General features: G+C 35.4%; 1 protein-coding gene and 1 long non-coding RNA gene across 2 annotated transcripts; one reads left to right on the top strand and one right to left on the bottom strand.

The window, feature by feature from the left end:
• The first annotated feature begins 245 nt into the window (after positions 1-245).
• On the top strand, positions 246-24,054 carry ENKUR (enkurin, TRPC channel interacting protein). The gene is made up of 5 exons (XM_036072702.2): positions 246-510; positions 6,646-6,791; positions 10,549-10,772; positions 14,412-14,558; positions 22,886-24,054. The coding sequence occupies exons 1-5, from the start codon at positions 434-436 to the stop codon at positions 23,057-23,059; spliced, it is 768 nt and encodes a 255-aa protein (XP_035928595.1). The 5' UTR covers positions 246-433; the 3' UTR covers positions 23,060-24,054.
• Positions 13,218-22,965, bottom strand: LOC118523240 (uncharacterized). Its single transcript, XR_004911003.2, has 2 exons — positions 22,853-22,965; positions 13,218-13,487 (listed from the first exon to the last, which is right to left on the bottom strand). It is a non-coding gene; the product is annotated as an uncharacterized LOC118523240 (long non-coding RNA).
• Positions 24,055-24,751: the final 697 nt, after the last annotated feature.

The raw sequence follows: 24,751 nt of genomic DNA, 5'->3' as shown, positions 1-24,751 counted from the left end.
ATGCTTCTCTCCAAATATGCAGAGACAGAAACGTGCAGTATTTTTAAGGGGATGCCGTTCAACTCACTATTCCCAAAGGCACATATAAACAGTGGTTTCCATATTGAACTCCAGCAGAAAAACTGCAGGGGGAAGAGAGGAAACCTAGTTTACCGTGCTGCCGTCCACTTCCCCGTAGCCTAGCAACTGTTTCCAAGGCAACCACGCCGTCAACAACGCTAAGCAACCCCGAGATAATTAGAAGGCCTGTTTTATTTTCTTCCCAAGAGAGGACTGCTAAGAAGAGGTCAAAGGGAAATTAGGTAAAAGAGAAACCTTAGTTCTGTGAGAAGACAAGAGTAGGAAAGGAAAAGGGAAACCCCGTGAAGATAGATACAGATATTGGTATAGTGAGAAAAAAGTTGATTATTTTTAAGGAGTCATTTTGGTGGCCATGGATACAACTTGCTTTTCTGAGAGCATTTATAACCTCATACCCATTGACTCGAAGGAGCCTCCCCAGCCTCCTAGGTATGTGGGTAAGCAAAGATTATCACTTGAAACAAGAATAAGGAATAATTATGCTATTTCAGGATTAACTGACCATCATATGACGTTGAAAAAGAAATAACATACATTTTTGTCTCAGTGAAGTAGTCTTGAATGTCAGCTTCTTAAGGAAGTGGCTGCAAAATCTAGGTATTTCGCATCTCACAATTCACAGAGAGGGCCATCCGTGATGAGAGAGGACCATTTTATTATGTTAGCCGCCTGTTAATACAGTATGTAATTGTTTTGTGATTAGATAAATTGTTCATACATGATGGGGTATACAAAATGGCCTGAAATTTCTTGTTGCTGTTGAAAAGAGAAAATCATTTATATTATCCTGTGTTAGGATACTTGTTATTTGGTTTCAGGAGTTCATTGTTTTACTTCTGACTACACTACCACTCCCTCTCTAAAGGGATGGTAGTTATTTATTTCTGAGATTATTGTCAAATATAAATTCTTGTTTGTTCTGAAGCTCAGTCTTTTTATTGGTAAAACAAAATAGATTAAGTTCTAAGGTCTTTTCTGGATCTGATAATTGGATAGAAGGAAGAGTAGATGGATGGAGGCCCAAAAATATGTAATTGAGTTAAAATTCTTACATAGGTGTTAGGACCCCTTAAATTCCCCACATTTCAAAACGTTACCCCAAAGTAAATATCTCAGTTAATCTCCTGTGTAGTGGTTTAGAACTTATGTAAATCTATGGGGAGAAAAGAAGGTAACTCGTGCAGAAAATCTCATTCCTCCTAGTACTCGAAATATTTGCTGGGTTTTTTTTTTTTTACCCTTCTTCTTTTGCTGATGCAAGTCAAAAGCACATTGAAAGAGCACTAGGCTAAACAGCAGGCTCTGAAAACAATTGGTTTGGGAATCATGAATAAATTTTCAAATTAAATGATTCAGATAATCTTTACTTTTCCTTTCAGATCTAATGGCCAGTTATTTTTACTAGTAATTACTTGGGGTGCACGACATAAACAAGTGGGCACATCCTTCCATTTTAAGCCTGAGTATCTGGTTTTAACAAGAGTAGTACCTGTATTATTTTCTATTAGCTTCTCAAAATCTAGTTGAGAATGGAAAGAGGAATGTAAAGTAAAATGTGATGGAGTTGCAGGGTTTATGAGGAGGATTCAAATTAACTATTGCTGAATGAATTTTTGGTCAAAAATTCCTGTACGTTGTACTAGATAAAGCTCCTCCTTTCTGTAACCACTGGTAGATTGTATTTTCTATAGAGTAGTGAATTTGAATGTTAAGACATTTTATGAGATAGGTGTTTTGTTCACCGGTAAATTAAAAAGATGCCCCTTTACTGCATCTAAGTAATTTTTTCAAGAAATTTCATAGGAACAATCTTTATTCATTTGGCAAGCAATAACTGAGCCGCTATTATGTGTATAACATTGCCCTTGGAGAATGTTCTTGGGAAATGTTGCAAGTGACAGCAAAAACTCCTTGGTTGACTCTGAAGGTGTAAGTAGGAAAAAGGAACTCATGGTAAAGGGAATAGAAGGCATCCAAATGCAGTGCCAAAGAACTCTCTCTGTTAGAGTGAGACTATCCAAAACAACCTCCACTGTCTGCAACAACCCTGAGAAGGTTTTAATTTGATAATTAAACCACCAGTAAATAAAACCACCAATATATAAACCACCAATATATAAAAACAGAACATGATAACACATTTAACACATTCCTCTCACCACACTAACATTTACTTGCCCTGACCCAATCCCCTTACTAATAATAAGAATTAATCATAAGAAAGAAATGTATTAACCTACAAGACTTATTTGCATTACTGAGTTACAAACCCAGCTTCAAGGAAACTCACTGCAGCTCTTTGCAAAATTAGCAAGATGACTGTCCAGCTTTCACAAAGAGGTGGATTCCTCAGCCACTGACTGCATTGTGATCGCCCACACCTCAGAGGTTACAGTCTCCTTGGGACACTGAAGTATAAACATTAATATGTTTATATATAGTATATATATACTATATATATATAGTATGCAGTTTATAGTGCAGACTAACAATAAAATCATATATTATTGGAAACCCTAATGAGAGATGCAGGTAACAAAATGAGAACTTAGAAAATGGATATATGTAATGAAAGTGGGGTGAAGGGCATCCTCTTGCAGTTGAACTTAATGAGCTGGGACTCAAGATATAACAGTGTTAAAGTCAATGAGAAGCCATGAATCCATTTTCAAAATTTTAGTGGCTCACGATGCATGAGATGGTTTCCAAGATGCTCACCAAATTTGTCACCCTTCTATTGATGGTTCCAGTTACTTAATGTCTCTGATCATTCTGTCTTTCCCTTTTGTTTAAAGTAATATTCCAGGTATGTACTGAACAGCCCATGGTACCATTATCTCTTTCCTTGCAATGCAGTACTTTTATTAATACACTCATTAGCATTTTGACATTCATTTCCCCACCGTTGCCTCACATTGAAATTTCTACATGAATTATGACCAAGGTTGGTCTCTACCATCCTATAATTAATGTAACTGTTTTTGATCTAAACTCGTTATCTATGAAGATAGTTTTGAACTTTGAATCTTTCATATACTCTCTCAACGATCCCTCCCAACTTTGTGTCATTTGCAAATCTAATAAGTATGTCTTTTCTATCTCCATCTGTCATTGAACAGGGCAAGTACTTTGGTTACTAAACACCTCTTTCTAGGCTGAGAGCAATACTGGTTTTGAGGGTTCAGTCAGTCATCCATATGCATCCATTAATCAATTCATATTTCTCTACCTTATCAGTAAGGATAAGAGGCTTTGCTAACATAAAGATGTATATTATGTCTAAGGTATTTTCCTGATTTATGAGTCAAATAATCTTAAAAAAAATTATGTTCATTTCAGTGACCTGAAACTCCAAATGGCTCATTTAATCATTGCTTCTCTACAAGTTTTTAGATGCTCTCCAAAATTGACATCAGGCTTACCGTTGTGGAGTTTCTGGATGCATGCTTTTTAAAAATGGGAATATTTAATGTGTAAGCACCGACTAGTTGGCTGTTTTGGTTTTTTTTTTAAGGCTTTCTGGTTTTCATTGATGTTAATTAACTGTGACATGTAGTCAGAATTTCATTTTCAGAGCTCCTCATTCTTCTTGGACTATCTTTCATTTTATTCAATTTCCATACTGTTAAGTCTGTATCTTCGGAGGCTTTGTAACATCTCTTTGTTTAAAGTCTAGTTATATATCTAACTTTGCTAAGCAATCTTGACTATTATGAAATCTTAGATGACGGGGTCATTTTCTTCTGAGATTCTTATCTACTTTGCTGACAATTTGTAGCCAATAATTCAATTGGGTAAAGCAGTAGTCCTTTAAAATGAACTTATATTCAAAGATTGTAAAAAATATTCCAAAGTCTTTGTTTTTAGTATAATGAAATTTTATGTTAAAATTCCCATTGTTACCATATATGGTCTCAGAGTTTTATGACCAGTGTTAGAAATTGTTTATTCAGATTTTTATTTGGCTGTCCAGTCTCTGCAGACTTCCATAATAATAACACTTTTCTTCATCTCTTGTAAAGAAAAGAAGTAAACTTTACATGTACTAATATGTAAAGAGATTATATTAAGTTTTAAAAAATCAAGTTATATTTCATAATAAATAGAAATATAGAAAACTGAATTTATTTGGAAAATGGATTGAGGGGATAGAGGAAAACTAGATTTTTATTCATTTTTTAAAGTTGAGATATAATTGGCATATACCATTATATTAGTTTCATCATTTTTTTCTATTTTTGTAGTTTGGAAAAGTAAAAAATTATTCAAATAGAATAAAACGTATTGTTTTGTGTAACAAATGGCTAAGCTTTCAGTTCACAAAATAATGTACTGAATCACAATATTGAAAATTAAAAAGGTGAAAGTATACACACTTTTCTTACCATAAGGAAAGCTATTTTATTAATCAAGAGATAATATCTGCCAGTTCCAACTTGCATATGAAATTTAAGGTACAAGTTTGAATTGAACATTATTTTCTGAAGGTATCTAATAAACTCATTCAGTTTAGACCATAATTGATCCCTAGCCATTGAATTCAAGATTGAGGAAAGACCCCTAAAAGCAAGAAGTAATTCAATGTTTCTCCAAACAAATTTATCCACGTTAAGTAAGAAGATAATACGAGTTGTTAAAAGTGGTATAGCTGAACTTCTGCTTCCAATCAAGGATGGAATTTACCCTCTCACCTTAAACAACTAAAACACTAGGGGGAAAAGTGTAAAACAGTAGTTTTCAGACAATGGACAATAGGCAGCACAGAGCAATCATTTCTAAGAGAAGAGAAACAAGCCTCACAATTGCCCAACATTCTTCCTAGAGAGTTTCCAGGCCAAAGTCCAGGAAAGAGGAATTGAAACAAGACCCAGCAGTCCCTTGAGTTAAAGGAGATAGAGTTCAGAGTCTGGGGAGGTCAAGGCATGTAGAATTCACAGCACAGAGACACAGAGTACCAGAGAGGAGAGGACTGGAGAGAGAGAAAAAGAGAGAGAGAGTGTGTGCTATAGAAATATGCAAGAAGATTTTTCTGAAGTCTTTGGTTAACAGTACATGTATGTAATGAAACCACGGAGGCCAGAGAAATAACCAACAGAAGGTAGTAGAGCCAGATAAAGTTCAAATTCCCACCAGCCAGAGTGGAAACACCTAAGGCATAGGGCATTGAGTAGTGCACTCAATAGTATATTGCCTCAGTAGTGGGGCCAAATTAGAACTAGACTCAAAGCTCTTCTGGACCCAGAAATATAATGCATAGCCAAAAGAAAAATCAGTCAATACAAACAGACAAAGAAATGACATCAATGCGAGAATTGGTAGACAAGAGCATTAAAACTATTTTAAATATTTTCCATGTATTCAAGAAGGTAGAGGAAAACATGAGAAAGATACAAAGAGAAATGGAAGGATAAAAAAAAAAGACCAAAATCTAACTTCTAGACATAAAGGGTACCACTTCTAAAATGAAAATGGTCTACTGAATGGTATTAACAGTAGCTAAAACACTGAAGAAAATACTGAATTTGAAAACATAGTAATAGAACAATACAAAATGAAAGAAAAAAACTGAAAAGGAAAACAGTGAATCAGTGAGTTGTAGACAACATCAAGGAGCCTAACATAAGTATAATTAGAATTGCAGAAGGAGAGGAGAGAGATGGGTAAACAGAAAACATATTTGAATAATGGCCAAAATTTTGACAAAGTTCATGAAATTTTCAAATCCACAAACCCAAGAACCACAATGAGCCCCAAGCAGAAAGAAGAAAAAGAAGGAAAAGAAGGAGGAGGAGAAGAAGACCATACCAAGAGATATTACAATCAAATTTCTTAAAACCAGTAATAAAGAGAAAAATCTTAAAAGCAGCCAAAGAAAAAAGAAACATCACATACAGAAGAAGAAGAAGGATAGCAAATATGTCATCAGAAACAATAGAAGCCAGAAGTTACAAAGTCCTCAATGCACAAGAAAGGGTATAAGTTGGAAATTTGGATTTACACAATGAAATAAAAAACACTGGAAATGGTAAATATACGTTAAATATTAGAAATTATTTTTTTCTCTTTAAATTTATTTAAAATATAGTTAGCTTTTTACAGGGAAATAATCACAATGAATTATGGGTTCTATAACACATTGAAATAAAATATATTACAACACTGGGACAAAGGTGGGGAAGGGGTAAATGCAAATATTCTTTTGTACGGTTCTTATACTGTATGTGACATGGTACAATGTTACTTGAAGGTAGGCTTTGGTAAGTTAAACATGTATATTGTAAACTTTAGAACATCCACAAAATAAAGTCAAACAAAAATAAAAAATAAGGCAAAATAAAAAGAGGAAGAATGAACAAAGGGGTACGTAGAAAACAAATAGCAATATAGAAAATTTAAACACAAATATATTTTTAAAATTACATCAGATATTAATTGTCTAACTACACTTTATGTCTGTCTCTGAATGAATATAGACTTATATATATTTAAAAAGTGTATCTTTTCTTAAACTTGAAATCACTTTTACTGGAAATACAAATGCTACAATTTTTTAAAAAATTTTAGGTACATATCCATTTTTAAGACATCTGTAAAAGATAACCTGCAAAAACATAAAGCTGCAATGAAGACTATGGGACCACCAAAAGTTGAAGTACCTTCTCCAAAGGATTTCCTGAAGAAACATTCAAAGGAAAAAACTCTACCACCCAGTAGGTTTTATCACTCTTTCTAATGTTAAAAGTGCTAACAGATCATTTAACTAGAATTATCTTACTGCCAATGAATATTAAATGTTCACAGGTGATAAGTTTATCTCATATTTAACAGAACCTGAAATTCTAGGAGGAAGTAGAAGTAGAGAATGTAGTGGAAAAAGAAGGTGGAGAATACTAAGTGGTCCCCAAAATAGACTTTCCCTGTGATGGTGCAGGCTTCTGAAGTACATCTTGGTCTATCCAATAAAGCCCTACCTCCCGCCCCACATGCCTCACCATCTTAGTCCCTACCCAGATGATTTCAGTATCAAATAACAATTTTCTTGAGTTTGAAACCCCAGTGAGAAGATTGCCTGGCATCTAAACTGTGTCTGGTCTTTTCTGCAAGAGATGAGACTCACAACTGTTACACCAGTTGAAGCAACTATCAGGCATGGGCTTTATCTCTCCCAGATCTCTAAGACCATTAGGACAGTAAATGAGTCAGGTGTAATGGAGGAGCCTTCACAAATGAGTGGGAGACAAAGCCAGCTTCTTGGGCATGTGTGCAGTCACACAGGGCTGTGTGCTTAGAAGCTTGGTTTAATGCTCTGCTTTTGCCCTCTTGAAATTCTTAATTTTTGGTCAAGGAGCTCCACGTTGTCATCTTGTACTAGGCCTTGCAAATTATGTAATTAATCATGGTCATAGAATATATAGATATTAGGAAGATTAGGAAGAAGGCTATCTGGAAAATGGACAGGTATGTATGCATGGAAGCAGCTTCTTCCTATCCTGGGTGTGTCTTTCCTGATGTTTTAGGACAATAGAGAGGAGAGGGAAATTAGTCTCTCTCTTTTGCAAAGTTAGTCTTTTTATGGTGCCTGCCATCAAGGAAATAATGCAACATCTCAAGCCCAGCTAGGATGTTCCTTTTGACAAAAGTGAAACTACTTCTCCTTACGGCAATATTTTATATCCCACAATCCTCTCTCATAACCCATAATGCCATGACAAAGGATGAGGATATTATCAGGAAAGATGGAAAAAGCACATCTAAAAATACAATATTCTTGCACAAATTCAGGTCTTTCGAAAGTCTCTCTTGTATCTTTCTCAAGGGGAGTTTTGGTATTTTGTGACCCACAACCACTTGAGAACACTGGAAAATCTTAAAATGGAATTAGTTTATTTCAGTGATATTACTTAGGTTTTCACGTATCCTCTCTAGAGTTAAATACATTACATAACAACTACCAAACTATATAAATCCTAAATATCATATAAGGAAAAAGGGAAGTCTATCTCTTCCCTTATATAACAGGACAAAACAAACACAAAATTATATTGGCCTTATGAATAATCAAGAAGGTCGGTTGTTGCAAGAGTTAACTCAATCCAACGAGTTAAAGGTAATATAGACCAAGGCTGCTTCGAGTCTCTTTTTGAATATTCTGTCATTTTGAACACAATAGTTTTGAAGACAGAAATTTGCTAGCACACTGAACAATACTTAACAGATACATGAATATTTCTCTAAATTCAATTGGTAGAACATCTGCGTGACAACAAGGCTGTGTTGACATTGCCATTTTGATATAACCTTAAGAAAACCATTTGGTTTTCAGATTTATTATCACAACTATCAAATACCTTGTGAAAAGACATCCTCATCCCATTTTCCAAGCCTCGCCCCATTGCCAACCCCTACATCTGGGATGAGAGGAAAGATGATGTTTAAATAGATGTAACATAAAGTAAAGACGGGGCTGGCTCTAGGCACCATCCAGTGAATAACCAAAACCAACCAAGGGTTGTAATTTACTCTACTTACTCACCTAAGAATGAATTATCAGTCTTTCTAAACTGTTTCCTCATTTTCTAAGAATTCAGCTTTACCTCTTATATGCATTTCTAAAGCTACAGATTTCCTTATATTACATTTGCATGCACTTTCAATTCATAATTAAATTGGGCTTCTTAATATTTTCAATGTGAACATCTAGAGGATAGATAACTCTAGTTTTTCAGGCAAACAGATTTTGCAAACCTCATTTGGTTGAGTGTATCTGGTAGAAGGAAGCTATTTGGGTTGTAACAATGAGCCCTTATTCTCTGCTCCAGGCTTTATAGGAACTCCAAATTCAATTTCTAACAATGCTCACATCTCATTAATACATTAAATCGGAAGATACTATTTTGGTAGATCAGAAACAGTAAACAATTTCACATATAGTTCAAGCAAATATATACATTATATTCTACATATTAAATTTTATTTTTTCTTTTCCCCCTATAATGTAAACTCCATGAGAACAGGGACTTTGTCTCTTGTTCATTGCTGTATCTGCAGTTCCTAGAGCATTAACTGGGGACATAGTATTTCTCAACAAAAACATATTGCATGAATTAATGAATAAGTAAATATTCAAAAACTCCTTTATAATATTTCTGGGTGTGTAGAATTAATATCAGTAGTGTTGACTTGCTAGGGCTGCCATAACAAAGTATCACAGACTAACTGAGTAGCTTAAACAGAAATGTGTTTGGTACTGGTGTTAGGGCTTCAACATATGGATATTGGGAGGGACACAATTCAGCCCATAACAAGACGTTAATCCAGTCCTCAGACATTTAATAATAAGTATCATTTTTCCTGCTAATAAAAGATAGATAGGGGCGCCTGGGTGGCTCAGTCGGTTAAGCATCTGCCTTTGGCTCAGGTCCTGATCCCAGGGTCCTGGAATCGAGCCCCATATCGGGCTCCCTGCTCGGCGGGAAGCCTGCTTCTCCCTCTCTCACTCCCCCTGTTTGTATTCCCTCTCTCGCTGTCTCTCTCTCTGTCAAATAAATAAAATAAAATCTTAAAAAAAAAGTTACATAAACTCATAAAAAGTTCAAACAGTGCAGAAATGAATAAAGGCAAAGTACCTAGGATTGTGTGGAGTTAAGATTGGGTAAGGTTTTGTTAAGATGGCTGTTGCCTTCAGTTCTTGGAAATAAATTGTAATTATTTTACATTTTAGCATTCTGACAAACCATTTTGATGTGGCTCTATCAAAATAGATGAGTACGGATGGTCAGCTTGAAGAGGCTGTGTAAAAATGGCCAGTCTCATCTGCTGCTAATGAAGAGAATGTGGTAGAGAGAAATAAATAAGATCAATTCTGGATAGTAGTAATTTTAGGAAGTGAGATGCAATCAGGGAGGAGTGAACTGGAAACTTCAACTGTGTTGGTAATTTGTATTCATTAAGCTGCATGTTGGGGACAAAGCTATTATATGATCTTCATACCTTATAATAAGAGTTCTAGTGAAAAAATTCCATAATTCTTGGACTTTCACCAAGTTTGACTTATTGGTGACTTTACAGTAACTTTCCTCTGAAGAAACAATTACCAGTAATATTGCTAGTACTCAGAAAAGAGTAAAGTTTCTTTGAATTTTTTTCAGTGAAAAAGCTAAACATTTATTGTTGATATCTTTATAAGAAAATACTTTCACAATAGCTAGTAAAAATATACTAGTTAGCTAACATATGATTGGGGTGCTTATCTTCTTCCCTTAGACTTGTATACTCTTCTTCAACATATTAATTGATTATTTTGTGCTTAATTTTTGGCATTTATGATTACTGATTTACCCCTAAAGATTTGAATATATTATTAATAAAACTCTAATATACTACTGGTAAAATATCTAGATATTATAAGTAGTACTGAATAGCAATGTTTATAATTTAATATTAACAAGAAAATGTTATGTTTAACAGAAAAAAGGTTTGATCGGAATGAGCCCAAAAAGCCTCCTGTGCCACTGCGGACTGATCATCCAGTCATGGGACTACAGAGTGAAAAAAATTTTATAAATACAAATGCAGCCAATGTCATTATGGGAGTGGCTAGAAAGCCTAAGCCAATTTATGTTGACAAAAGAACTGGAGACCAGCATGATCTTGAAACCTCAGGACTAGTTCCAAAATACATCAATAAAAAGGTAGCCTTGTGATATATTAATGAGACCTAAAATGCAATAATTTAAGTATGGTGTTCACAGTGATTATCCATATTATTATTAATAGTGCTCTCACAGGGCAAATTATTCCTCTGCAATCTGTGTTTGGTCCAAATCTAATGTGATGAAGTTATGGAGAATTTGGAATGAATAACACCATGTAGGCCAGTAGAGGAAAGCTCTAATTGTTTCCCCTAATTTCAATTATTAATATATTTAACAATTATAGCAAACATTCTCCAAAAGATGTTAATTTTTAGTGTGGTGGACATTTCATGAACAGCATAGGCATGACTAAGAGTCATTACTAAGAAATAACCTTTCAGAAAGTCCTAAGATTTAGTCATTAGGTTGCAGTATCTTGGTAAGAGAAAGAGGAAAAATGAAAAGGAAAATAATTTTAGAGCCATCCATCCTATCAATGTAGTATAAATAATTCACATTACAATTTCAACTTGAATGTGTTTGGAATAAAGCAGACCTTGAAAGTACTGTACAATAAGCTAGTCCTTTTGGGACCTTCATCTCTATCTGAAAAGGTGCTTATCAGATAGGCATACAATTTCATTGTTGAAAATTATAGGAGCTTCAGTTTGTTTAAATATAGAAGATCTTTAAAATTTAAAAAGCTTACAAAAATACCTTATATAAAATCTATTTTGCTTTGTATACTTACAGAGTATAAAACTGCTGGGAACACACATAGTAAAATATGAATGCAAAATCCTAAAGAATAATAATCCATAATAATAAACTGTGGCAAAAAAGAAAGGAAGGACAGAAGGAAGAAAGGAAGGAAGAGGAAAAACAGAAATTGCAATAGTGATGTATGAGGGGTTTGCATCAAGGTAGTCCAGTGATCTACCATGATGAATCCAGTGCCTGTTCAAAATCAAAACGGGAACCTCAAGGCTGTTGTCAGAGTACACCACTTACTCTCTGTGGAAACTCTTGTCACTCAATAAGCTAAGACACTTTTGGGAGACCTTAGCAAGTATCTAGGGGTTGGCAGCACATGGCGATAAAGTTATTTCAGGCTTCTATGAATACTTCCTCCTGTGCCCTGAGGGCTGCTCATAGCCCTTGTCCCATAGGGGATGAAAAACAGAAATTTCACTTTAAAACAACTTCCAATCCATTATTTGTCCACTATGATGTAAAAACCCTTCTCCTTTGCCCACACTGTGCCCCTCCTTCTGGCTGCCTTCTGCCTAAGCTGTCCACTTCAGTACATTTTCTGCCCTGAACAGAGAATTGAGAGTATTCATCATGGAGACAGAAAAATATTCAGTTAGTCTTCCTGTGCTTGTTTACCAAGCATGCAAACACTCTGCACCTCTTACACTCTTGGTGTTGCTGGCCAGGCATTCAGGGTTCGTGAAGGACTTTCTCAACTTACTCTCCACTGATCAGAGTTAAGTTTTTAAAACCCAGAGCACCTGAGTGGCTCAGTCAGTTGGGCAACTGCCTTCGGCTCTGGTCCTAATCTCAGGGTTCTGGGATTGAGCTCACATACCGCTCCCTGATCAGCCCGGAATCTGCTTCTTCCTCTGTCCTTCCCCTGCTCATTCTCTTTCTCTCTCTCAAATAAATAAATAAAATCTTTAAAAATGTATAAGGCCTATGTGAAGGAAATTATAAAGTTTAAAAAAAGATAAAACCTATTAATGGTAAGTGAGAGATCAAGTCTTTAAAGGGCAATGCCATTTTTATAAAAGTGAGTGAACCTCATGTTTTAGTTCACATAAAATATGGTATGCCCATTTGTGCCATGGGAAACCATCTGTGAAAACAAACTGAAGCACTGATGATTGCCTGAGGTCCACGGCAATGGGCGTGAGACATCGTTTCAAATTCTGACTCCACCACTTAACTCTGTGATCTTTCACACATTATTAGATTTATCACAGGGTTGTAGTGAGGATTAAATGATATAAAATCTATCAAGGACTTGACATGATATCTGGCACCCAATAAAAGTTCAATAGAGAGTGGGTAGTATTAATTATTAACATTAAGAGTATGCATTAGCCCTCAGTGATCCAGCATGTGGGAATATTTCAGATCACTGAAGCTTTTACCCTTGTGCGAGATAGTTCTTTTTCCTAAAATGTATTACGTTATTCCCTTTATTAAACAGAATATGCCAAATATAATTTAATCTCTTTGCAATGACTCAGAATCATCATTATGAGCATCAGTAACTACTTAGCTGTAATGAGGTTTTGCCCCCAGTGTTTCCTGAAGTCAATTGGACTGTTTACCACTGCACTAACTTACCAGAATTCTGTGCTCTTAGAATTTATTTGTAGAGTGTTTTGCAACTTGCTGGAACACATTTATAGCTAGGATTTCAAACTGTCCCTTTTTTCAGCCAGGATAGGTTAAGTGATGCTTTGGTAACAAATAACCCCTGATTTCAGTAGCTAAAAGCAACTAAGTTTTATTGTTTGCTTATTGCTCCATGTCCATTAAGTGTTGGAAGCTCTGCTTCTTGTCCTCATTCCAAGACACAGGCAACCGCAAATATTTCCCATCATTATACTAAACAGAAAAAGAACATGGCAAGTCATCCATTAATTCTTGAGGCTTCTACCCAAAAGGGACAGAGGTTACTTCCACTCTCTTTGGGCAAGTCAGGTCACATGATCACATCTTACTTCAAGGGGATCAGGAAAGTGTTGTCCCATCAATTGCCTACAAGGAGAAGAACCAGAATGTTTATGAATAATTGTAATGACTATCATACCTATTAACAGCTGCTTCCTCAGAGAGTTTTTCACTGACCTCCTTATTTATCTAAAATAGATCCTATTTCTTTCTTCCCCCTTACTATTCTTTGTTTCAGTTTGGAGCACTGATACATATATTACTTTATACTCTATTTTTGGTGAGTTGCTCTCACTATAGAATGCACATTCCATAAGGACAGAAACTTGCCTTTCTTATTCACTAGTATACCTGGCATCAAGTAAATTCTCAAATAATTTTTTGAAAAATAAACAAGGAGTAGTTCTGTACACAGTGGTATCAAGCATAGTTACTAGTCTGAAAAAAATCACAGCGGATTGCTTCATTGTCTATCCTTGTAAGCAGCCCAGGAGCCTTCAAAATGGATTTGGCATTCCAAAAACAACCTTAGGGTCCCAAGTCAGTTTTTACTTAAAGCAGTTGTGCATTGTGTATTTGTTTTTACAATACTTTAGAAGCATTTATCTTCTTTTATATAACAAGAACTTGCAAAAGGGACCTCAAGATATTCAAGATATTTAAAGGTAAAAGCTGAAGCACCTAAAAGAAATAAAGAAAAACCAACTCTTAGAGGTAAAACAAGGACTGAGTCATCAGCCAGGAACAGGTGCTGGAAACATTCAGAAGAGAAAAAACAAGCAGCCACAATAACAATTCAGATGGTTTTAAAGATGAGAATCAACTAGTTCCCAATGGGAAAAGGAAAAAAAAAAACCTTGAATTTTGTCAATTTACCATGTTTGGAGCAAAGGCTGTGCTCAAAAAAAATCTGTAACATTTCTTTGTCTCTCAGTCATTAGTTGATGTGTACACATATGTCAGATTGCATTCAGGATATTGATTTTTTTTTTTCTGAAAAATCCTTTTAAGGATTATGGCATCACACCAGAATATATACATAAGCGAAATGAGGAAGTAAAGAAAGCCCAAGAAGAATATGATAATTATATCCAGGAAAACCTTAGGAAAGCAGCTATGAAGAGGCTCCCCGATGAAGAAAGGGAGGCGGTTCTGCAGGTAAGCGTTCTGTAATTTATATTCATATGTAGTACTTTCAAACATCTCTGAAAGAAAGGTCCATCATCAATGAATATTAAAGCCTGCACCTTGACTTTGAAATCAGAACACACTCTTTGGGTTATAGTGAGGACTACGAGCAGCACACTGACTCTTTGGGGAGAGCAAAAGTTGTAATTAGGAATTATTGAATCATATTTTGTTTCCAATTTTGTGAGATTCTGTTTTTTCCTGGGGTAGTTAGTGTTGTAAGGAGGCCCACCTTCTCCTTCAGCGAACATGCATAAGTAAAGCCAAAAGGTGTTTTTATTTTCATAAATGAAATTTATCATGTCATGCCCCTGAATTTTTCAAAAATAATATCCATAAAATAGATATTTTTCACTAGATGGAGCTCTAGAATAATTGAAACTGCTCCTAGACCAACTTTTTTTTTCTTTTCTATAAGCCAAATGTCCAAACTTTAAAATAACCAGGTGTTAGGTTTTTTATGTATTTTCCGTATTTTGAATAAACTAGGCGTAAAGATATATGACCTTATGTGTTTAATGCAAGACTTTTATCTGAAGCGTTTAAAATATCTTTGGAGAGTATTTATTAAGCACCTAATTGTACTCTTCTATAGTCATGATATTCTTATAGGTAAAAATAGTACTTTATTCTTGTTATTTTGAAAGATTTCTACAAAGTCATTTCTAGCAACCTTTTAAAAACAGGAAAAAAAATTTTTTCCACATTAACTTCTGTTGAAAATGGATTTGTATGCTGTTATAAATTCTTAACATTTTATTAATGTCATAATCATTAGTAAACATTTACTAAATTACTGTTTTGCATTAAGTATCATGCTAAGCCTCAAAGATATTAAAAAGGGCATAAGATAAAATTCTACCATAGATAATGTAATATAATGGAGGAGAGGTGATATGTATATATGTACATATGTAAATATATGTGTGTTGTGTGTGTGTAGAGATCATAAGTTTTATCAGGTTCTAAGACAGAGTATCCACTGAAGGATGTAGCTGGGCCTTAAACTGCACAGTAAGAGGGTCTTCTGGACAGCAGAAGTGACCTAAGGGCAAAGACTGTGTCTCTTTGTTGACAGCAGTCTCCTTTGTGCCTAACTCAGTGCCCAGTATAAACACAGAGGTTTAATATTGGTGTGCTGGGAAGAAGAAAGGAAGAAGGTAGGCAAGAAGGCTGGCAGACATGGAGGTGGGACTTTGGATGTCATTTTCAGAGTACTGGTTTGTGGTCCATTCTCTCTTTCTCTTTCTCTTTCTCTCTTGCTTTCTCTTTCTCCTTCTCCCACCCCATCTCTCTCTAGTTGGATTCTACCATGTATAGAAAGTACAAGCTTTTGTGAAAGCCAGGTTTTTATATCTAACCAATGCTGAAAAATAGGAAAAAACACCAATGGATAGATCATCCAGACAGAAAATCAATAAGGAAACCTCAGCCTTAAACAACACATTAGACCAGATGGACTTAACAGATAGATACAGAACATTCCATCCAAACCCAGAATACACATTCTTCACAAGTGTATATGGAACATTCTCCAGGATAGATCGTATGTTAAGCCACAAAACAAGTCTCAATAAATTTAAAAAATTGAAATCATATCAAGCATCTTTTCCAACCATAATGGTATAAAACTAGAAATCAGTTACAAGAAGAAAACTGGAAAAATCACAAACATATGGAGATTAAACAATATGCTAATGAACAACTAATGGCTCAATGAAGAAATCAAAGGAGAATTCAAAAAATACTTTGGGGGTGCCTGGGTGGCTCAGTCAGTTAAGTGTCTGACTCTTGATTTTGGCTCAGGTCATGATCTCAGGGTCATGGGGTCAAGCCCTATGTCAGGCTCCCCGCTCAGTGCAGTCTGCTTGAGAATCTCTCTTTCCCTCTCCCTTGCCCCTCCCCTGCTTGTACATTCTCTCCCTAAATAAATAAATAAATAAATAAAATCTTAAAAAAAAAAAACTTTCAAATGAAAATAGAAATACAACCAAAATCTATGGGATGACAGTTTAAGAGGGGATTTTGTAACAATAAAAATTTCAAATAAACCATCTAATTTTATACCTAAGGGAACTAGAAAAAGAAGAACAAAAGAAGACTAAAGTTCTAGAAGGAAGGAAATAATAAAGATCAGAGAGCAAATAAATGAAATGGAAACTAAAAAGACTAGAAAAGATCGATGAAAGTAAGAGCTGGTTCTCTAAAAAGATAAACTAAATTAACCTTTAGCTAGACTCACTAAGAAAAAAAGAGAGAGGATTTAAATAAAATCAGAAATGAAAGAGAAAAAGTTACAACTGAACATAGGACTACAAATGATCATAAAAGAATACTATGAACAGTTCTATGCCAACATTTTGGACAATCTAGAAGACATGGATAAATTCCTAGAAACATACAATCTTCCAAGACTGAATCATGAAGAAGTAGAAAATCGGCATAGACCAAGTACTAGTAAGTAGATGTAATCAGTAATCAGAAAGCTCCCAACAAATAAAAGTTCAGGGCCAGATGGCTTCACTGATGAATTCTACCAAATATTCAAAGATTTAACATCTATCCTTCTCAAACCCTTCCAAAAAATTGAACATGAAGGAATGCTTCCAAACTCATTTTACAAGGCCAGCATTACCCTGATACAAAAACCAGTCAAGGACACCATATACACTCACAAATCATAGGCCATAAATATCCCTGTTGAACATACATACAAAGATCCTCAACAAAATATTAGCAGATCAATTTCAACAATACATTAAATGTATCATTTACCATGATCAAATGGGATTTATTCCAGGGATGAAAAAACGGTTCAACATCCATAAATCAATCAACATTGATATACCATAGTAATAAAATGAAGGATAAAAACCATATGATTATCTCAATAGATGCAGCAAAAGCATTCGACAAAATTCAAAATCAGTTTGATGATTAAATCAACATAATAAAGGCTGTCTGTGGCAAGCCCACAGCTAACATCATGCTGAACAGTGAAAAACTGAGAACTTTTCCTTTAAGATCAGGAACAAGACAAGGATGCTCACTCTCACCACTTCCATTCAACATAGTATTGGAAGTGCTAGACAGAGCAATTAGGCAGGGAAAAGAAATAAAAGCCATTCAAATTGGGAAAGAAGTAAAACTCACTATTTGTTGATGACATGATTTTATATATAAAGACTCCACCAAACATCTCTTAGAACTAGTAAACGAATTTAGTAAAGTTGCACGTCACAAAATCAATACATAAAAATCTGTTGTGTTTTTATACACTAACAACAAACTATCAGAAACAGAAATTAAGAAAATAATTCCATTTATAATTGCAACAAAAAGAATAAAATACCTAGGAATAAATTTAACCAAGGAGGTGAAAGATCTGTGCACCGAAAACTTAGAAGACATTGATGAAAGAAATTGAAGAAGGCAAACTAAATTGAAAGATATCTCATGTTCATGGATTGAAAGAATTAATATTGTTAAAATGTCCATATTACTCAAAGCAATCTACAGATTCAATGCAATCCCTATCAAAATTTCAATGGCATTTTTCACAGAAATGTAACAAACAATCCTAAAACTTGTGTAGCACCACAAAAAATCCCAAATAGCCAAATCAATCTTTTTTTTTTTTTTTAAATATTTTATTTATTTATTTGACAGAGAGAGAGAGAGAGAGGCAGCTAGAGAGGGAACACAAGCAGGGGGAGTGGGAGAGGGAGAAGCAGGCTCCTGGCCGAGCAGGGAGCCCGATGTGGGGCTTGATCCCAGGACCCTGGGATCATGACCTGAGCCGAAGGCAGACGCTTAACGACTGAGCCACCCAGGCGCCCCTAGCCAAATCAATCTTGAGAAAGAAGAACAAAGTTGAAGGCATCACCCTCCCTGATTTCAAACTATATTACTAAGATATAGTAATTAAAAAAATAGTATGGTAATGGCATAAAAACACATAGATCAAAGGAACAGAATAGAGAGCCCCAAAATAAACCCATGCATATATGGTCAATTAATTTATGAAAAAAGAGGCAAGAATATACAATAAGAAAAGAAGAGTCTTTTCAAAAAGGGTGTTGGGAAAACTGGACAACCACATGCAAAAGAATGAAACTGGACCATTATCTTACACCATATGCAAAATTAACTCAAGATCGATTAAAAACTTGAATGTAGAATGAAGCCATAAAACTCCTAGAAGAAAACATAGGTGGCAAACTCCTTGATATCAGTCTTGGCAATGTTTTTTTTGGATCTGACTCTTAAAGGCAAGGATGACAAAAGCAAAAATGGACAGCTGGGACTACATCAAACTAGAAAGCTTCTGCAAAGGGAAGGAAACCATCAACAAAATGAAAAGGCAACCTCCTGAAGGGGAGAAGATATTTGCAAATCATATATCTGATAAGAGGTTAATATCCAAAATATATAATATATATATCCAAAATATAAAATATATAAAGAACTCATACAATTCAACACCACTACCACAACAAAACACCCCCAAACAATCCAATTAAAAAATGGGCAGAGGATCTGAATAGATATTTTCCCAAAGAAGAGATAGAGATGGCCAACTGGCACATGAAAAGATGCTCAAATTAAAACCACAATGAAATACCACCTCACACCTGTCAGAATGGCTATTATCAAAAAGATAATAAAAAACAAGTGTTGGTGATGATGTAAAGAAAAGGGAACCCTTGCAGCCACTATGGAAAACAGTATGGAGGTTCCTCAAAAATTAAAAATAGAACTACCATATGATCCAGTGATTCCACTTCTGGGTATTTATCCAAAGAGAATGAAGATATTAATTTGAAACTATATATGTCCCCCCACGTTCACTGCAGCATTATTTACAATAGCCAAGATATGGAAGCAACCTAAGTGCCCATTGATGTACGAATGGGTGAGGAAGATGTGGCATATCTGTGTGTGTGTATGTTATGCTAAGTGAAATAAGTCACACAGAAAAAGACACACTATATGATTTCACTTATACGTGGAATCTAAAAAACAAAACAAACAAAACAAAACTCATAAACACAGAGAACAGAGTGGTGGCTGCCAGAGGGGAATGAGGTTGAGGGTGGGTGAAGTGGGTGAAGGTAATCAAGAGATACAAACTTCCGTTTATAAAAAAAGTCTGAGGATATAATGTGCACCATGGTGACTATAGTTAGTAATATTGTATCACATATTTGAAAGTGGCTAAAAGAGTGAATCTTAAAAGTCTTCATCACAAGAAAAAAATATTTTGTATCTTTGTACAGTGACATGGTAACTAGACTCATGCTGATTATTTCACAATGTATACAAATATCAAATCATTATGTTGTACACCTGAAACTGATATAATGTCATATTATACTTAAAAAACAAACAAACAAAAAAACAGGAAAAGAGAGGAAGAACTTCCCTCAGAAGGAAAAGGCTCTTCTGTCCTGTGTCTTTTTAGCTTAGTGGATAAGCAGCCCTCAGTTACCTAATATGGTCACTGCGGATTTGACAGGACAGTAGCAGACCCTTCCTTACATGCCTTATTAGCCAGGTAATATAGCTGCCATGGTAACAGAGCCACCAGCTCTGCTCCTGAGAAGTCCTGAGTCATGTTTCCCTCCATGATTAAGAGTTGCACACAGCACTATGACAACATAGTTTATGTGCCTGAATAGGCCACATCCTGCTCATTCTTCATAAAATAACAGTCTCATTATACTTAGAGGATTATCCAGTCTAATCATTCCACACTTTTCCTTTGACATATGAGGATATAAAATGCAAATATGTTAAATTTTGTTCATTTATCTATTCATTCACTTGAAGAGGCACTGTACCCAGCCCAGGGGGATACTATTGTGAGCAAGACAAATGCACTCTTTACTGTCAGTACACTTAGAGTTTGGTTTACATTTGCCCTTACCCTTGTCACAAAATTATCAAGGAGCTAAACAGGGACTAAAACCCACATCGGCCAAGTCGTAGGCCAGGGCTTCCCCTGCGACATGGTTCACACGTGCGTAGCAAGTAACAAAAGGAAGCTCTGTCAGTCAGAGATCCAGCAGGAAATACAAGGCACCACCAGCCAGGATTCTGAAGCGCATTTATGAAGAACTATTTACAGAAGGAAAGCAGGGCTACAGGAACCAACAAAAAACTCTGTAGCACCCCAGGACTAAGGACAGCGGGAATCCATCACCACCCTAGGCTCGAAGGGCAGAGGCAAGGAACAGTGTTACCAGAGCCTGGTAAGATCTGGAGCCTGGAAGAGGGCTCACTGCACAGTGTTGCCCTTACACACATGTGAGCCAGAACTAGGGTCCAGGTAACGTCAAGGGAGAGGAAGAAGAAATGCCCCAACCTCTCTCTCCTCCCACCAGTGCCGAGCTCAGAGGCTGGAAGCCTAAAGGGGGCGGGGGGGGGGGGGAGACACGACGAGAAGGAGGAGCATGGCACTGAAGGCACTTCCTATTTATTTTATGACTGCTTCTCCCTATCTGAAGCTTTTCCCAAACTAACAATAATAAAAAAAATAAAATAGAAGAGAGAGAGGTCAATTAAGAAAAAAAGAAAATCACTATTCCTGCAATGAATAAAAGATTTTTTAGATGAAATAACAAAAATAAGTCTTAAAAACAGCAGAGAGGCTATGTCAATAGAATATATTAGTTACATTTAGTTCCCATCCCTGCCTGTTGACTTGGATCCAAAGGTTTTTGTACACACTGGAAGATAAAGCAAACTATCCTTTAAAAGATAAAGGCTACAGAGAAAAAGTGTAGCTGCTGTGACCACAAGTAATGTGGAAATATCACTCAAGTAGCTATGAAAAACCTTTGATATTTGAAAGTGTATAAATGCATAGATTTCCTCTCTGCAGTAGGCACCCCTGTGGAGCACTGTGGAAACATAGTTCTCATTTCATAATGAAAGGCTATGAAAAAAGAATTCTTCTGAGGACATCTTTTTGGAATACATCTCATACACCATGAAGAACTGTGCTAACCCATCCCCCTCTTTTCAAAATGTAACCTGGATATTTTCCCTCTTTCTTTTCCTTTCCTTAAATCTTTCATCTAGTCTCACTCAATAAGGGCTCAAAATCTGTTGCCCTTTTCCCCAGTCAACCTGGTCTGTACAAGGTGCTCTATCCCTATCATCATTTTTACCTAAGCATGGAAATAAACCCCTGAAATGTTATCCCCCAAAAGCTTCTACAAAATGAAATTTGTACTATGAAGGCTTATTATGAAGATGTTATTATGTAAGAAACTTCTAATCTTCTCTTACACCTAAATATATAGCCATGGATTTCAAGGACCATATTTTCAAGGCAATATTTTAAATTCTACTTTCAGTGTGACTTTTTGTTTTTGTGTAAATAAAGTGATTTGTGTACCCATAGTGAATAACAGAAAGTGTTAATGTTGCAAAAATTCATAGCTCAAATTCGATTAGAGGTTTCAGCCCATTTTGTCAATGAGACCCTCTAGTGCACTGTGATAAGAAATGGGGATTAGGCAGATGAAAATAACCTTTATTACTCCTTAGAGATCCCTAATTTTGAATTTGTCAGCTTCTGAGAATATAAAACATTAACTACATTACTGAATTAGCATGCATTTACATTTAATGACATCTCAGTCATTTCTGGTATACATTAATGGGACGTATAGACCACTTGACTATATGAAGAGTTCTTTCTAATATATTGAAAAAATACTTAAAGGATCATCTCTTGTTACATTGAATTTTGGCATTTTGTATAATTCCATTTAGTCAAATATAAGCAAATGTGCCATGCAAGTCCAAATTAGGTCTTTTGATGAATGGGGATAATGGTTCAAAACTAAAATCCTAAAGAAAAAAACTAAATTTTTTATAAGAAATAATTTCCTATTCAAAAATATGTCTTGCTTGCAGGGGGCGGGGGGGGCATCGATTCTCACTTGTTTTTACCAAAGCATTTGCTATGAGCTTAGTTTCATACTACTTGTAACTCTGCATATGCATATTTAATGGCAAAAACAAGTAACAGTAACATAACAGAGCAAATAAATACTCCCTCTGGGAACTGAGCACACAATCAAGGACAGGATTTGGCCTCTGCACAATATTTTCTGTTACTGTAGCCAAGTACTCAATAAATACATATCGTTTTGTAAAGTTATTTTCATCAGTTTCCTTTACCTATTTACATTTCTCTTCACCGTACACTATATATATTTTTTAACCATTTACGTTACTTTTGCAATTACCTTAGTATTTACAGTTCTCATTCCCATTTACAGGGGCTGAAGAAGAACTGGGAAGAGGTGCATAAGGAGTTTCAGTCCCTCTTGGTGTTCAATGACTCCATCCCAAAGAAGATCCGCAAGCAGAAGCTGGAAGAAGAGATGAAGCAACTGGAACATGACATCAGCATCATCGAAAAGCACAAAATTATTTATATTGCCAATAAGTAATAATGGATTTTTTTAAAATATGGTCATTTTAACATAGGGGAAAAAATGAAACTTTGCTTTTCAAAGAGGAAAACACTATGAAGAGAATAAATAGTTTTTACCAAAATGCTGGGGCAAGGATTAAAGGGTAATCAAATTATTCTACCCATGTGAGAGAAAATTTTGTTTTTACCAGCATTAGGATTTCCACGTATAAGCAGAAGTTTGATGTGGCGTGTTCCAATTTGTAGGGTGATCCATTATTTTTACGTACTTGTTTCACAGAAATATTAATTTCCGGGCGCTGAAGAATAAAGTCAGCACTCGGAACTTCAGATTTTTTCTATACTGCATGAAACAAAGAGCACAACATTAAAAACTGTGAAGTATTTTGAATTGGACATAGTGGCGTATGCTTTCTTCCTACTCCAGTGCTTTCTAAACATTGCTTAAGATTCCCACACATTCAACAGCATGCAATCTCTGATAACCTCTGTCATTTGCAGCTCTTCCCAACTGCAAATACCGTCAGTGTCCGTAATGCTAGCTATGCCAAAGAGGAAGGAAATGAAGAGGTAACATAAAATCAAGAAGACAACTTAGAAAATGTATCACTGAGCATAATCAAAGAGAACAGCCTTCTTCTGGGCATATCAACTTTTGAAAACTTTGCTACTCAAAGTGCTTTATTCCATAATTCACTATAGGTGTTTCACTAAAATGGGATGTTCCTTTTTCTTTTTTTGTTCCTATGTATCTATTTGGTGAATTCTAAAGTTTCCATTTGTATGATTAATTATTAAGCAATAAGTTTATGCGAGTAGAGCTGTCTTCAACTCAAAATAAGTATGTAAGGAGAGTCTAAAAGGAAAGGATTCTTGTAAGAAATTTTAAATTAGAGAAATTCAGTAGAACATGAATATCAGAACAATAACAATGTCTACTGCTTACACTGATTTTTATCTTATGGATGATAGAAAAAAATGGCATTTTTTTTAGCTTTTTCACAAACAGAATTTGAGAGCATTGTAGAAAATCTTACTTTAATTAAATAAAAATGGTTATATACAAATATTTTTGAAAACTCACTTTAAACTTTTTTCACATCTTTTTATGAACATCATTTCTGTATTTATTACCTTAGAGCAGATATAAAACTAAAGCTAGTGATTATCCAGAATGGTTGCTTGCTATTTAGGATAGGCGAATAGTTGTAACAATAAACCCAAAATGTATAATAATAACATAATAGAAACTCATATCTTGCTCACATAACAGTACTGTGCTGCAAAGACATGAGCAAGAACTCTTTTGCACACAGTTGCTCAAGGACCCAGACTTATGGAGCGGTAGGCTCTGTTCTCTCCAGAGTTCAAGACTAGAAAAGGTGCACATCATTTCTCTTTGCATTTTCTAAGTCAGGAATACTAGTTGCACATACTACCTCTAAACACAAACTACCACCAAATCTTATTTGTCTGGTAAACATAAATTTCTCATTTACGTTACTGTCCTATGTGAATGAGGGTGGGGGGTGGTACTCTGTTCCATGCAGTCACTCAGAGACTGCTGGTACAGCGGCCCTTCTCTGCCACGCTGAAGGATAAGATGTTTAGGTTAGTATTTTATTTGTGAGATGATTCCTATACATAACCAATTTAAAAAAAATTCAAAATCAGTAGTGATGCAAAAATATTCTAATTATTTCGGCCT

This window comes from Halichoerus grypus, chromosome 6, assembly GCF_964656455.1.
Source record: "Halichoerus grypus chromosome 6, mHalGry1.hap1.1, whole genome shotgun sequence".
In the NCBI taxonomy this organism is placed as follows: domain Eukaryota; kingdom Metazoa; phylum Chordata; class Mammalia; order Carnivora; family Phocidae; genus Halichoerus; species Halichoerus grypus.
Note: the sequence above shows the minus strand (reverse complement) of the source record. Positions and strands in the feature narration are given on the sequence as shown.